Source organism: Centroberyx gerrardi, chromosome 5 (assembly GCF_048128805.1).
Source record: "Centroberyx gerrardi isolate f3 chromosome 5, fCenGer3.hap1.cur.20231027, whole genome shotgun sequence".
Lineage (NCBI taxonomy): Eukaryota > Metazoa > Chordata > Actinopteri > Beryciformes > Berycidae > Centroberyx > Centroberyx gerrardi.
In genome coordinates this window covers 6946345-6962304 of record NC_136001.1, presented here as the reverse complement: position 1 = coordinate 6962304, position 15960 = coordinate 6946345, and the positions used below count along the sequence as shown (strand labels likewise).

The 15960-nt window shown below is 42.2% G+C and overlaps 1 protein-coding gene across 1 annotated transcript; it reads left to right on the top strand.

Annotated features, from left to right (window-relative positions):
- Positions 1-1489: 1489 nt before the first annotated feature.
- Positions 1490-15738, top strand: mcm2 (minichromosome maintenance complex component 2). Its single transcript, XM_078283598.1, has 20 exons — positions 1490-1518; positions 3051-3244; positions 4156-4328; positions 4560-4687; positions 5278-5416; positions 5874-5971; positions 6430-6551; positions 7214-7421; positions 7636-7770; positions 8071-8262; positions 9172-9265; positions 9543-9621; positions 9880-10051; positions 10320-10446; positions 11309-11421; positions 11929-12096; positions 12785-12859; positions 13432-13614; positions 14278-14433; positions 14977-15738. The coding sequence occupies exons 1-20, from the start codon at positions 1513-1515 to the stop codon at positions 15085-15087; spliced, it is 2673 nt and encodes an 890-aa protein (XP_078139724.1). The 5' UTR covers positions 1490-1512; the 3' UTR covers positions 15088-15738.
- Positions 15739-15960: the final 222 nt, after the last annotated feature.

Sequence of the window (15960 nt, the reverse complement as noted above, 5' to 3'; positions counted from 1 at the left end):
TTCGCTCTGCTTTTCAACAGCATCCATACTGCTTTTAAAATGTAAAGACAAATATAATCTAAAACAAGATTTCCCCCATTTGAAAAATGTGACACCCACTCTTACAAAATTATGGATAACACAAAATTTAAACAAATGATAGTACTTTGTTAAGGATAATAGGTGACTTAAGTCCTTGGTTAAAAAAAAGAAATGACAACACTTATGCCAACTGTATCCTCTATATTTTAGAAATATGTTGAATGATGAACATAAAGTAAGATTTTTTTTACTTACAAAATCAATAGGCTATACACCAAATTAACTCTTCATATGTAGTATGTTGACTTGATGTCAACATATTGAGACATTTTTTCAAGAATTTTACAAGATTTCAGAGGACATTGATTAGCATGAGATCACCAATCAATTGGCTTCTCATCTGTGATCCAGAAGTGCAGAAATTATCTTCTCTCATTCCTTTTCCTCACTTCCTTCCCTCGTTACTTCCTTGTAGGAGGAGAGTGTTTGGGAGAGAGGGAAGGGAGGAAAAGAAGAGGAATGCAAAGTTTCGGGACGCGTCCCTCCTTTCTTCCTTCCTTGTGGTATAGGAACTTTTTTTGTGAGGCAAAGGATTAAATGAGAAGGAATTAAAAGTTATAGGATGGACCCTAGTTTCTTAGTGATATAGGCAGAGTATCTTTGTTATGAGAAAGTGGTAGTGAGGAAATGAGGAGTAATGAACAGTTTTGGGACACACTCCTAGTTTCCTTTCAGTAGCAGGGGAATCTCAGTCAGGGAGGAGATGAAGTGAGGAGAACTGAAAAGTTTTAAGACAAATCCCTAGTTTCCTTTTGGTAAAAACGGTGTTAGTGAGGGAAGGGAGGAAGTGTGGAGTAATGAAAAGTTCTTGGATGCTCCCATAGTTTCCTTTCAGTAGGAGGAAAATCTCAGTCAGGAAGGAGATGAAGTGAGGAGAAGTGAACAGTTTTGGGATGCTCCCCTAGTTTCCTCTTAGTAGGAGAAGAACATTGGTAAGGGAAGGGAGGAAATGAGGACAAATACAAAGTTCTGGGACGTGGCCCTGTAGTTTCCTTTAGGTAGAAGGAGAGTGAGGGAAGAGAGGACACGAGGAGCAGCGAAACATGTTTGGATGCCGCCCAAGTATTCCCGGGAAAAAATATCACGCGAGATTATAATAAACTCCACCCTCAGCACAGCCTCCAACCATGCTAACAGAGGGGTGGGCTTGTTTTGATTTACGGCCCGCACCGTTTAAATTCACAGGCGTTACCATCTACTCAGCTGAACAAGCTCCACTCGCTCTGTGAATGAAACCAAACGCACTGCACACCCAGTTCCCGCCCCCTAAACCACACTGGCCAATTAAGAAGCGAAGCGTCAGTCGTTCTCGTTGAATATTCATGACTTTTCGCGGGCTTTGTGAATCACGTGGTCGTTTCGCGCGAAAAGTGAGTCCAGGCAGGAAGAAGTTGTTGCTTGGAAGAGGCAGAGAAAGACAGACGTGAAACAATGGCGGTGAGTGAAAATAATAAAATCCAGACAGAAACATGACATTTTGAGTTTTTATTTAGTCACTGAAAGAGGTTAAAAGTCAAATTTGATCTGATATATTTCGGTGTTGTTGTTTTTTTGCCTGCGACGAATAAAGTTTGACATTTGCACTTTGTGTTGATCACAACATTGACAGAGGACCAGAGTAATGTCAATTCTCTGATCAGACGATTAACGTTAGAGGTTGCTTTTGAACACTGACTTTAGACTGAATTGGTAATATATTTGTTAATATATTGTATTTTACTGTATTTGCACAAGTGAAGATCGTTGACATGAATAGTTACTAACTTTGTTACGTCTGTCATCTTGCCGTATTCGCCAATAGTTGCCATGCGGCTATTGTGCTGCTTTTGCTAGCTAACGGTGAAGTTGCACTAAATGTAAATGTTTATGTCTAACGAGACTATTCCAGAGCAGATAACATAACAAATAACGCTACTCACTGCAGAATAAGACATAATTAACTTAACGCAAACAATTCTCCAATCCAAATGTCACATTTCCTAATTTTGCCAGTCAAACAGATTTTTTAATTTTACCAATACAATAGGTTGATCCTAATTATGGTTAACTAGGAGTTAAAGGCAAAATTCACAAGCATTTGGCTAGTTACTGATAGCCACCAGCTCCATTATATTTATCCTCTTTATTTTTATTACCTCTATAACCAGGTTTCTTTGAGCTCTCACCACATGGCCTCCAGCTCTAGTCAACTATATTACTATCTTTTTATTATTGTTTCTTGGATCTCTATTAGTTAAGACCCATTTCTCCATGATTATTGTGTCATTTAGTCGGATCTGTTACCAAGTTAACAGCTTTACTTCCTGGGATTCACAAGAAACATTAACAAATATTACAACGTACACCTATGGAGTACAAATGCAGAGTTTTGTTCCAAAGTGAGCCACTCATAACTTGAAAAAAGTGACACCTCTTTGTACAACACTGTTTATACCATAAAGTGAAAGAGTTGCTGTTGCTAAAGAGTAGCTGTGGGTGACAGAATGATAACACACACAGAGTGGATCCTCTGTATTTGGAGATACTGAGTGATGAATTTCACGTAATGAAGCACAAAATAAAAACATTATGGGACTTTTTAAAGGACAGTCTGCAACTGCAAAGTCCTCTGGTAACAAAATGATAACACTTTTACACACCTAACTATAGATTACATTTCAGACTTCAAAGAACATACATAAACTGCACAACACTGTCATTCCTGTTGTGTGTGTGTTTATGTATGTTCTTTGATGTCTTAAATGTTATCTTTGTTAAATGTTTGACTCATTGCTTTTACATGCAAGGCAAATTCCTGTAAAGGGCTAAATGAAATATGAATTTTGGAATCTGAATCTGATTTTAGTAGCTATTGAATGATACATTTACAGGCAATTGATTCTTTTTTTTGTCCGAAATGGGGTGTATAGTGTTTTGGAAGTGAACTCCTCAAATCCAGAGTAATAATCCCGGTGTGTTGCCTCTCGCAGGATTCCTCAGAGTCGTTCCACATGGCCACCAGCCCCACCCGAGGCGCCAGGAGGGGAGACATGACCTCCAGCCCCGGGCGAGACCTGCCGCCCTTCGAGGACGAGTCAGAGGGGCTGCTGGGAGAGGGACCGCTGCCCGGAGAGGAGGAGGAGGATGGGGATGGAGAGGAACTGATCGGAGACGGGATGGAGAGGTAAGGACCGAGGGGGGATTTTGTTTTGAATTTGAACTAGACTGCTCCCATTTGTTTCTAGTGTCCTTATTCATATTTTTCATATTTTTTTTTTTAGTCTTGTGCTTTTTGTGTTCCTGATCACATCTCTAAGTAGGATGAGAGAAAGATCTCAAAGCAGAACAGGCACCAAGAATTAAGAATTATTTATTATTATTATTATCATTATTATTATCGTAATTATCTAAATGCTCCCTGGGTGATCAATGAGAGATGCTGTTCTGAACCTTTATTTTGAAAAGGGTCCTTGACTTGAGGATGAGAATGAATGGTTTGTAGAGAAATGGAAGGTTATGTTTTGAATAATTTTTGCCATCAAATGAGACTTTGAATTTTGACTTTCAGCTCTTATTTGTTGTATACCTGTGAAGATAAGTGAATAAAAGCAACATACAAACTGACTTTTACATGTTTTCATCTGGTTCACTCATGTCTTTTTGGTCTATCTATGCTGTAACACTATTTGTCCAGCAGATGGCGAGACAGATCTATTTTAAAACTGCAAATCTGTAAACTCTATAATCTTGATTGTCATATCTGTATCAAAATGATCTCATGTGAAAATTGTTTAAAAAATGGAGTCAAAATCAACAAGATCAGTCTGATTCTGGATTGCAAAAAGAGGGATTAGAAAATCTGTATAAAAGTGATCCAGATTAAAAGTTTTTTTAAAACTGAGCCCAGTAGGCTTTCATGTCGTATTATATTTGGACAGTTAGGAGGAGAGATCATACCTGGATGAAAAGCTGTACAAACGGTTTCTCTCACCCTTCCCTGCTTCGTTTCCTTCTATGCCATTCGAGTGTTAGAAAGGGTTTGGAGCTTCATAGTGATGAGCTGTGCCAACTCTCCCTCCCTCTCTCTCTGTGCAGGGATTACCGCCCTATCGCGGCGTTGGATCAGTACGAGGCGGAGGGCCTGGACCTGGATGACGAGGATCTGTCGGAGCTGTCGCCCGGAGCCAGGGCCGCCGCCGAGGAGGCCATGAGGAGGAGGGACAGGGAGCAGGGCATCAGCGGACGGCTCAGGAGAGGACTGCTGTACGGTGAGGAGGCGGTGGAGGGGTGTTTGTGTCAGGGAGGAGGGAGGAGGGAGGGGCGGGTGGATGTGTGTTTGAGGAAACTGCAGGACGGCTCAGGAGGGAGGAGGCTGCTTTATGGTAACAGCAAAGACAATGTGATCTCTTATGAAGGCCTACACCTTCTTGTTATTAAGCGTTATCAGTAATTTATTATCATCATTATTATTATTATTATTAATGTTGCTGTTTTTCCAGACAGCGAAGACGAGGATGACGAGCGCCCAGCGGCTCGGCGAAGGCGGGTGGCCGAGCGGGCAGCAGAGGGCGGAGAGGGAGAGGACGAGGAAATGATCGAGAGCATCGAGAACCTGGAGGACATGAAGGTTTGTAATGCTAATACTATTAGTACCGTAATAATACAACTTACAACTATTAGTACTGCTACTACTAAAGCCTTAGGGACTTGAAGGTTCGTAATACTACAACTATTGGTATAGTAATAACACATATACAGCTAACATATATGCAGCCATTATCATTACTGCTATTCCTATTAAAAACAAATTCATGACGTATAGTAATGATAATACTGCTGTGACTGTTATTACTGCTGCTACTACTACTGCTTCTAATAATAATGAAAGGCATGATAGAGCAGTTACAACCTGGAAGATGTGACTGTAGAAATAATCCTTTAATTTTGTGTTCCAATGTCCTTTGCAAAGTTTGCAGGGTCGAATCCATTTGCAACACACTGCACTTTGTTCTTCTGCTGCGGGCTGATTTGCTTTTTTAAAAGAAAAGTTACTTTAAAATGAAATGTTGACTTGTCTGACTCCACACATATCTAATTGTAGATTCACTCTGTGAGTAGGTGTCAATGTCAGATCTGTAGAATATAGTGTAGCGCTCTGGACTGTAGCAGCTGGAGAGAGAGTTACTCCTCCTTTAACTTTGTCCCCTGTCCCTGCAGGGTCACTCGGTGAGGGAGTGGGTGTCCATGGCGGCTCCCAGGCTGGAGATCTACCATCGCTTCAAGAACTTCCTCAGGACCCACGTGGACGAGAACGGCCACAACGTCTTCAAGGAGAAGATCAGCGACATGTGCAAAGGTAGCTCCGCTCACAGACTTGGTCTAAATGTCAGAAACCGTGCTGTGAAGTGAAATTAAATGACATAAGCAAAACAATGTCGTCATTAGGTCCTTTTCATTTTTATTTCCCTTGTTTTATGCATCATCTGTTGTCTTTTAGATTCTGTTATCCTATCAATCCAATTTGTTTTTTCTGTCTTGCGCAAATTACTCATTGCATCTCTTTATTATTTTGTTATCAGTTCACTTCCCTGTTTTATCACTCTACACCTACACCAAACTGAAAGAAGCCTAAACTAAACGAATATGTGTGTATACAAACACAACTGAAATGTGGTTAAAGGCATTTGCTGATCAATCATTAGCGGTCACTTCGTCATGGACACCTTACAAATGGTTTTACGTGACTGTACTGTGTTATGATGCGTCACTGACATCAGGAGTGTTACTAACTTGCATCCTAACCTGTTGTTCAGAGAATAAGGAGAGTCTGGTTGTGAACTATGAAGACCTGGCAGCCAGAGAGCACGTTCTGGCCTACTTCCTGCCGGAGGCTCCCACTGAGATGCTCAAGGTGAGTGTGCTGTCGTTCTCTAATGAACATCCTACGAGACTGTTATTATGTTTATTTAACCTGGTAGTCCCGTTTTCATCTATATCTTATGATTTTATCCATATCCTTTATTACCTTTTTACTTTTTGTTCCCAAACCTACGCCACCTACACTTATGATGACCGAGTTTCCCCTCAGATCAATATAGTTCATCTAACCTCACCATGAAAACAGTGTATATAAGGTCCTACACCTAATAGGTCGATCCTGTATTGTGTAACTATTAACCAGGTCAGATTCCTTGTGCATCTATTGTACTTGCTGAGTAAAAGCAATTCTGATGAGCAGAATTTGCTGTGGCCTGTGAGGGTTTCCTCTCTTTGGATGCAAACAATTAAATAAAACTTCAGTATTATCACCTTAACCACCTGATCCTGGCCATGAAGGTGATTGTGAGTCTGGTTGTGATTGTCTGTCAGGTGTTTGACGAAGCGGCTAAAGAAGTGGTGCTGGCCATGTATCCCAAATACGACCGCATCGCCCACGAGATCCACGTCCGCATCTGCAACCTGCCGCTGGTCGAGGAGCTGCGCTCGCTCCGGTAACACACGCACGCACACACACACACACACACACATTCTCTGACGGTCTTGGTGGCTCCTAAGACAGTGGTGCCCAAACTGGGTTGCAGGGACCCCCGGGGTCCTTGAGGGTGGTCCCGAGCAAAGTGAGGATTAGTTTAATTTCACAATTATTATTAATGGAAAAATTTATGAGAACGACTGATTGGTGAAGAGAGTTTCACACTTTTCACCAACAGTATAGACAGACAACAGAAATCCTCTCAGATAGGGATTCCTGGGACAAAATCTGTATCAAATGGGGGATCTGTGATCTAAAATGTCTCTACATGGGGGAACCGTCACATGAAGATTTTGGGGAACCCCTGTACTGAAGCATTTACCAAGTAGTCATGATGTTGTGGATTCGATATTATTTCCTGTCAGTAATAACAATAATCAACTTTACTCATATAGCCCTTATCTAAAAGCAGATTTTATAAAGTGTTTTACAAAAAGGCATTAATACAAGGAAAATTTACTGTATAAAATGGAGATAAAAATTAGGAAACGCAATATCCACTGTGTGCAGAATTGCACAAAAATATAAATTCAATTCAAAATCATCCTGTAAAAGCACAATAACGCACATAAAACAAATCACCACAACTACAAACTCCCCTCCTTCCCTCTTCCTCCTCAGGCAGCTCCATCTGAACCAGCTGATCCGGACCAGCGGTGTGGTGACCAGCTGCACCGGCGTCCTGCCCCAGCTGGGCATGGTCAAGTACAACTGTAACAAATGTAACTTTGTCCTGGGACCGTTCTTCCAGTCCCAGAACCAGGAGGTGAAGCCGGGCTCCTGTCCGGAGTGTCAGTCCCTCGGGCCTTTTGAGATCAACATGGAGGAGGTGAGAGGAAACGCATTTCTGTATGTTTTTAGGTATTTAGATGATGCTTTCTCATCCGGCAGGGAGGGGGTTCAGTCCAGGCTGTTGTGAGGGTCGAATTTAGAGCTTTGTCTTCAGCTGACAGATATGTTTTTTTTTTTTCTCTCCTGTCATGTTTTGACCGATGATCTCTCTCCTTGTCTCTGTGAATTAACCAATCATCTCCCACCTACAGACAGTGTACCAGAACTACCAGCGAATCACCATCCAGGAAAGCCCCGGCAAGGTGGCCGCTGGCCGCCTCCCACGCTCCAAAGATGCCATCCTATTGGCCGACCTGGTGGACAACTGCAAGCCGGGAGACGAGATTGTGAGTTGACTTCAAATCCTTTTGCTCAAAAAGTTTACAAAACATTTGAGATATTTTACAAAAGGACAGATCACAAAAAAACAACTAATTCAAACTTTAACGGACATAATATAGTATTTTACATTAAAAATTTGTAAACATACATTCTCTCCCAAACATTTTGGGAGCGATTTTGGCCACATACGTAGTATTTTGTGAATAATTCATGGAGGGGCCCAGAGTCACCCTCAATGCACAGGACCCATAATTCCTAGCTACGCCCCTGACCTTAATGTCCGACTCTTTTCCACCCGCCGACAGGAGCTAACAGGCATCTACCACAACAACTACGACGGCTCTCTGAACATGGCCAACGGCTTCCCGGTGTTCGCCACGGTGATCCTGGCCAATCACATCGCCCGGCGAGACGAGGGCGTGGCCGTGGCCGAACTGACGGACGAAGACGTCAAGGCCATCGTCGCCCTGTCCAAGGACGAACGCATTGGAGAGAGGGTGAGGGAGGCACACACACACACACACACACACACATATATACATTTCACATTTATGTAAGACTGACGCTCTTTTCCGGAGCGACTTAGAGTGACTGTAACAGTAGAATAAGCTTCAATTCCTAGATCACAAAAACTATAAGCAACCAATATTGCATGGATAATATCCCTGTCATCCTGAAAAGGTCAAGAAAGGAAGAATTGCTTGGAAAAGAAATAAAAATAAGAGTTAAGGAAGAGAGGAAGACATTTTTTTTTGGAGTAACAAGAGTTGACAAAGACTGTAACTTCAACTAACTGAAGCCGTAACTTGTCAATCATTACAATACACACACATAGATCAACACAATTTGACACAATTTGATCAACACAAAAATGCTTATTATCAAGCTGCAGACAAAATCCCATCCTTTTAATTCCAACTAATTAGGTCAAATATTCATAAGATACTACAAAATATAAATTCCAACTGTTTTCAACCTGGAAAAGAGTTGGTTTTATTCATTTAGCTCACTTTACACAGCGGGGCTTCTTATATCTTCTCAGCCCGGGACCCAAATTTTCAAATTTTGGTGTCATCCTTAATTTGGAGCTCATTAAAACATACTGGTGCCAGGAAAAGCCCTGTGATACATTTTGGTTCCCTTCAGGGCTGAAAACTGACTGTTTTTTTTTATCCGCCAGCTGCATTGGCTGTTACATCCCCAAAAAAATCACCAGCCACTTGAGCCATTTTACCCTCCAACTAGATTTTTAGAATAGCACAGGATCGAGTAATAGATAGAGTAAGCTAAAATACCAGCCACAGACAAAATCTGACAGCATTTGGTTGACGGTTTCTGTTAATTTCCCACCCTCGTCCTAATAATCTCTGTTCATAACCGTCCCTCGTTTTCTGTCTCATCTGTAGATCTTTGCCAGCATTGGACCGTCCATCTACGGCCATGAGGACATCAAGAGAGGCTTGGCCCTGGCGCTGTTTGGAGGAGAGCCCAAAAACCCAGGTAGATTAAACTGCCGGCCCTAGTCTGTCCTGGAAAAACTGTCATTTCTGTCTGTTTTTGTTTCCTGGGGTGTTATTTTTAATCTGACTTTCCCTTTGTTTTGTTTTCCTCTCTGTTTTCTTGCTTCATATTTTCTGCTTTCTGTGTTCTCTCTCTCGACTCCCCCACACACTTTAGCTCTGGATTAGACATAGAATGATTGTAAACCAACACCAGGAGGGTCCTCACAGACACAGTAGGCGATGACCCCTGACCCCCCCTCCTCTTTGTCTTTAAGGTGGGAAACACAAAGTGCGTGGAGACATCAACGTCCTGCTGTGTGGAGACCCAGGAACCGCCAAGTCCCAGTTCCTCAAGTACGTACCAGAAGACTAAGAAAAACAAAGATAAATTATCAAGCGATTTGATAAATCCCAAAACAAATGGTTTCGATGTAATTTGATATTTTCATCATTTATCACCACTTTCTATCATTTATCATATGAAGAAAAAATTGTCATTTAGCGTTTAAGGCGAGCCCTAGAAGGTTAGAAGTAACAAAAATCAACTGATGAATGCAAAGTGTGAAAAATCTGAAGTCATGATTTTAAAATGTTTTTTCTTTCCTTGCGCAGGTACGTGGAGAAGGTGTCGAGCCGGGCGGTGTTCACCACGGGGCAGGGGGCGTCGGCCGTCGGTCTGACCGCCTACGTCCAGAGACACCCGGTGACCCGCGAGTGGACGCTGGAGGCCGGAGCGCTGGTGCTGGCCGACCGCGGCGTCTGCCTCATCGACGAGTTCGACAAGGTGAGCCGACAGACGGACACGGAGACACGACTGAAGGCCGGGTCGCACTATGACGCGTTTTCTCACAGTGACGTCGCTGTGAGAAGTATTTTCTACAATTCGTGTTTGTGGTTTATTGAGCAGTGTCTAATTAATAGTTGCAAGTGAATTGTTGTTTTGTTTGTTTTGTGAAAATTTAGCCATGATGTAGACGGGAGCAGTAGGGATGAGGCTGTGGGGCACACACACACACACACACAAACTCCTAACCCCATCCTCTCTCTTTCAGATGAATGATGCAGACAGGACCAGTATCCATGAGGCCATGGAGCAGCAGAGTATCTCCATCTCCAAAGCCGGCATCGTCACCTCGCTGCAGGCTAGGTGCACCATCATCGCTGCTTCTAACCCTATTGGTAGGTACTGTTTGTGTGTGTGTGTGTGTGTGTGTGGAGTGGTGAAGGGTGTGTGTTAGTGAAAACGAGGGTTTCAGTCAAAAGCTGGCATGGTACTTTGGCACTGCTAACCTTTCGACTGATAAAGGGTTTTTGAAAGCAGATACAGATATTTTTGGATTGAAGCTGCCAAAAGAGCCAATATTTTGTGCCAGTATTCAAAATCTTTAAATTTGACCATTTTCATGCAAAAAAAAATCAAAATTATTGAGTGTTTCCCCAAAAATCGTATTCTTGTCAGGGTGGGAAAGCCTCTGAAATGGCATTTACACCATCATGGGACACTAAAACTCTCCACTGAAACCCATGATGATGATAATCATAATCAATATTCACGCAAACTTGTGTGTCATCTGATTAAAATGTCACATTATAATCAATTCAGTTTTAGGACGCCCCATAGACAACCAATGCAGTATTGATCAATTCTACAATAAATATGTAATCAATCAAACGCATCATATCCATCATATCAAAGGCGGACGATTAGATTTTTAGTAAAAGACCAGTATTGACCCCGTGTATCGGTCTAACACTAGTGCAATACTGTGTGTGTGTGAAAGGGCGAAAGATGTGTGTAAACCTTGTGTATGTGTTTGGAAGGGTGTGTGTTGTATTAAAACAGGCATTGTCAGCCCAAGGTGTGGCCATCAATTTGTGGTTTGAATCCAGCCTTGAGTGTGTGTGTGTGTGTGTGTGTGTGTGTGTGTGTTATTCCTCCTGTTCCTCCCGTCGCTCAGCAGTGTTTCCTGTCTTTATAAACCGTCAGCATCATGAGTGTTTGTTAACGTCATGAATAACAGGCAGCGGTGTTTCCCTGCAGGCGGCAGGTACGACCCGTCCCTCACCTTCTCTGAGAACGTGGACCTGACCGAGCCAATCGTGTCGCGTTTCGACGTGCTGTGTGTGGTCCGAGACACCGTCGACCCCGTGCAGGTACACACACACACACACACACACACATACACCTCTTCAAGTTACCCTCTGACTGATTGCAGTGTAGAGAGCAGGATTTTTGTGTTTATCTTTGTCATAATGTATGCTCAATAATCTTTAATTGAAAATTCATTTTGCTTTCAATTAATGACTCAGTAGAAATAATAACTCTTTTCTACTGACTGCCATGCATAACTATGGTAGAAATTGTTGGGAAACAGACTTGATTGATCATCAGCAGTGGCTGGGTTGTTGAGTTATGACAGTTTACAGCATGACTACGCTTTTACTGCCAAATCCAAATAATATAGGACAGAGCAATATTCAAACAGTGTGGCTGTGATAAAACTGCAAAATCCCAAGCTTGTTTTTAAAAATATTGAGTTGCTTTCACTTCAATTCCCAAGTGAATTAAACCAATTTTTTTTTTTTAAAAGGGATGCAGGATGGTAACGGAGTGCTCACTCCCCTCTTATCCGTCTTGTGATTGGTTGTTTTTCCCACCAGGACGAGATGCTGGCGCGCTTCGTGGTCGGCTCCCACATCAAGCATCACCCGAGCAACAAGGAGGGAGGCGCCGCCGGCTTGGAGGAAATGGTTCTGCCCAACACTTCGGACGTCCCGCCCATTCCCCAGGAACTCCTCAGGAAGTACATCATGTACGCCAAGGAGCGGGTACGAACACACACACACACACACACACACACACCCTCACTCATTCACTCACAAACTTGTTTAAGGATTTTTAGTTATGGACATCAACATATCTCAAGTGACACTTTGGAAATGGGGCACTGCTCTTGTGGCGACTGACTGTTGTGGCACTGTTTGTGTGTGTACTGTATTTATTATAATTATATAATTTTAATTCCAAAATAGGTCAGTCAATTGAAAAAAGAAATAACTACTCTTAAAAGATGACAGAAACAAATCTTGGTACTTTTTAAAGGACAGTAGGTATCTTAAGTCCAGACTGGATCCTCAACATTTTAGAGATATTTGAATGATGAACCATAAAATGAGTTTTTCCCCCAAAATGGATATATATATTATATTATATTATATTATATTATATTATATGGATATATTATTATGGCTTCTGCACCCGAGGGCATTTGAGATGATCATTTCTGTATAAAGTTATGGTTTTTATGTCGAGCCTTTGACTTTAAGGTGAGTTTTTATGCTGAAGGTTGCCAGGGAAAAGGGAAAAGCAGGGAAAAGGTTTACTGCACTGAACTGTAACGTTCTACCAGAAAGCATTATTCATTCAGCAGGATGTAGTAAGAGAAGGCTGTGACACATTCTTCTATAGCCCAGCAGTTGTTTAAAATTTTTCGTTTTCTCGTTTGTGCGTGTGTAGGTTCGTCCCAAACTGAACCAGATGGACCAAGACAAGGTGGCTCGCATCTACAGCGACCTCCGCAAAGAGTCGATGGTGAGTCGTCTGAACTCTCTCACCTCCACTGCAACTTTAACATGTTCACTAACCTGCAGAGAGGCTCACTGGGAAATATCACTTTTTTTTTAAAACACAAACACAGCTTTTTTTCTAAAGCGTGTAAGAGCAGCAACTGTATTTTGCTGCCATAATTTGACATATTTCCTGTTGAAACAGGATGTGTGGGTCGTGATGTAACCCAGTGAGGGATCAATCAAAATTGTAAACCAATGGGATATCTGGGGGAGAGAGGCAGTTTTATTTGATGGGAAATCTGATGGTTTTATTGGTTGGAATTAAGATGCAGTTTCCCAGGAAGTAAAAGTAATGTGATTGTGATATAAAAATACTAGAAAATACAATTTGTGTACTTTTTTTGTGGCATTTTTTGTTGAATAGGTATAAATTATGACAGGGAAAATTAGTAAACGAGGTAAAGAGTAATTTTTCATTTCATTTCGTTGCGACTTTAAAGTGCACAAAAGTAGTTCCTGCTGCTTTGTGGGGCAGCACAGACCCACACCTGTAAATGGGGAAAAGTATTCATGTTAATTCCCTCCTCCCACCAGGCCACAGGCAGCATCCCTATCACAGTCCGTCACATTGAGTCGATGATCCGCATGGCGGAGGCCCACGCCAGGATGCACCTGAGGGACTACGTGCTGGAGGACGACGTCAACATGGCCATCAGGGTCATGCTGGAGAGCTTCATAGACACACAGAAGTTCAGCGTCATGAGGAGCATGAGGAAGGTGTGTGTGTGTGTGTGTGTGTGTGTGTGTGTGTGTGTGTTTTAACCTTTCTGTGTCCCTCCTCCATGGCACCTGGTGTGCGGGACCTTATGTGATGACATCATGGTAGCATCTGTCTGTGTGTAGACACATTGTAGTGAACACAAAAACTCAGGAACAATACATGATAGAAGCTTCATACTGACACCACAGGTTCCCTCTAGAGCAGATGATCTGATTAGAAATTTGGAGCACCTTGCTGCATAAATTTGCATATTAATGAGGAAAACTGATTTTCTTGAAACTACTATTAATTAATTAAATTAATTAATTCCCTAATTAATACTGCCCATGTGTTATAAAGAATATTTGCTAATTAATGCCTTAATTAGCTTAATTAATGACCTCATTAGGACATTAGGCAGCTTGAGTGCCTCTTGTTTTCTGTTTTGAGATTAGATGTCTTTATAAGGACTTTGGTTTTTTTTTCTTCTCAGCTGCAACAATCTGTTATTTTTCATCTCTTCTCTGCTTTATATGTGCAAATGAACTTGAGCGTTACAGCTGAACGTTGAACTGAAGAGCTGTGCGACTGAAATTACTGCAGGGCTCAACAGTTCCTAATGCCTCCCAATTGAACGTTTTAGTAAGTTAATGTCTGTCTGTCCTTGTGTCTGTGTCCAGACGTTCGCCCGCTACCTGGCGTTCCGCAGGGACAACAACGAGCTGCTGCTGTTCATCCTCAAGCAGCTGGTGGCTGAGCAGGTCGCCTACCAGAGGAACCGCTACGGAGCGCAGAACGACACCATCGAGATCGCAGAGAAAGACCTGCAGGACAAGGTAAACGAAAAGACAACAGACACAGTGGATGAGGATGAGTTCAGTTTCACTCTTGTAGGGCCATGAAAATCCTTTTAAAGTTTGTGTGGATTTGAGTAAAATTAAATTACGACCTTTGAAAGTTTTTGAAAATGAATGGATGGTATTGAAAGTTCTCCCTCTCCTCCTCCTCTCTCCTGCTCTCCTGTCCTCTCCTATCTCCTCTCCTCCTCTCCTCCCTCCTCTCTTCCTCTCTCCTCTCCCTCTCCTATCTCCTCTCCTCTTCCTCCTCTCATCTCTCCTCGTACCCTCCTCTCCTCCCTCCTCTCCCCTCTCATCTCCTCTCCTCTCTTCCTCTGTTCTCCTCTCCCTCTTCTCCTCCTCCTTTCTTCCTCTCCTCTCTTCCCTCATTGCTCTTATGTTATCTCTTATGTTGTTTTTTCTTTTTTTTCTTTAGTTTTTTTTTTGTTTTCTCTCTTCTATGATATAGGTCAATCACACTGTATAGCGTGACTTAATTATGAATAAACGTCTTTTTTAAATTCAAATTCTCCTCTCCTCCAGGCCAGACAGATCAACATCCACAACCTGTCTGCCTTCTACGACAGTGACCTTTTCCGCTCCAACAAATTCTCCCACGACGGCAAGAAGAAACAGATCCTGCAGCAGTTCTAGATCCCTCTAAACCTCTTCCCCCTTTTCCCCATATTATTGTTTCATGAACTATATTTCGGGACCCAGAACAGGTCGTGGGTGGGCCTGTTTTTTGGCCGGCTCCCCCCACATGGAAAGGAGAACTTGTGTTTTCCTCATACTGGACTCTACGGACTCCCAATTTCTCACATTTGGGCTTGAACCGGTTGGAAAATGCTGAAAGAACACCTGATGTAGAGGGAAAATGCCGGGCGGGAGATTGTCGCGAAATGTCTGATCTGCAAACGTTTCCACCTCAAAACGTTGCGTCTTTGCTCCACAGACAGCTTTAAATGCTGTGTGACGACCTAATTTGACAGTATTTAATCCTGGCTCAGCAGCAGTGAGAGAGGTGGATGTGTGTTGAAGTGTTTGTTGAAAAATGCTTCAACCTAGCTGGTATGAAAAGGCTTCAGCAAGCAGATATATTCTCACTGTTCACACAGTGTTTCCAGTAGATTCTTTGGTGGTTTGCAAGCAAGATAGATTTAAAGATCCAGTGTTGGCAGTTTATTGTGTCACCGCAAATAAACAAAGAGTTTGATTCCAAAATGAAAACAATCTACAACCGTTATGAAAGTGGTTTATTGCAAAAATGTGAAAAAGAAAACTGATGGTTCTTTTTAAAAGGAAGTAGGAAACACAAACCTGTAGTTGACAAAATAACACTTGGACAAACTATCTACATATTTTAGAGATTTGAATGGTAAACGTCTGGTAACTCCTGCTACTGTTTTCCTCAGATTGGAATAGAATATAACTCTTCAGATCTATTTATGGGAGATTTAGTGACACAAACGTCTTCTCCTGTGGTTTTCTTCCTCCATCCTCGTCCCATGTCTGTCTCTGGATCTG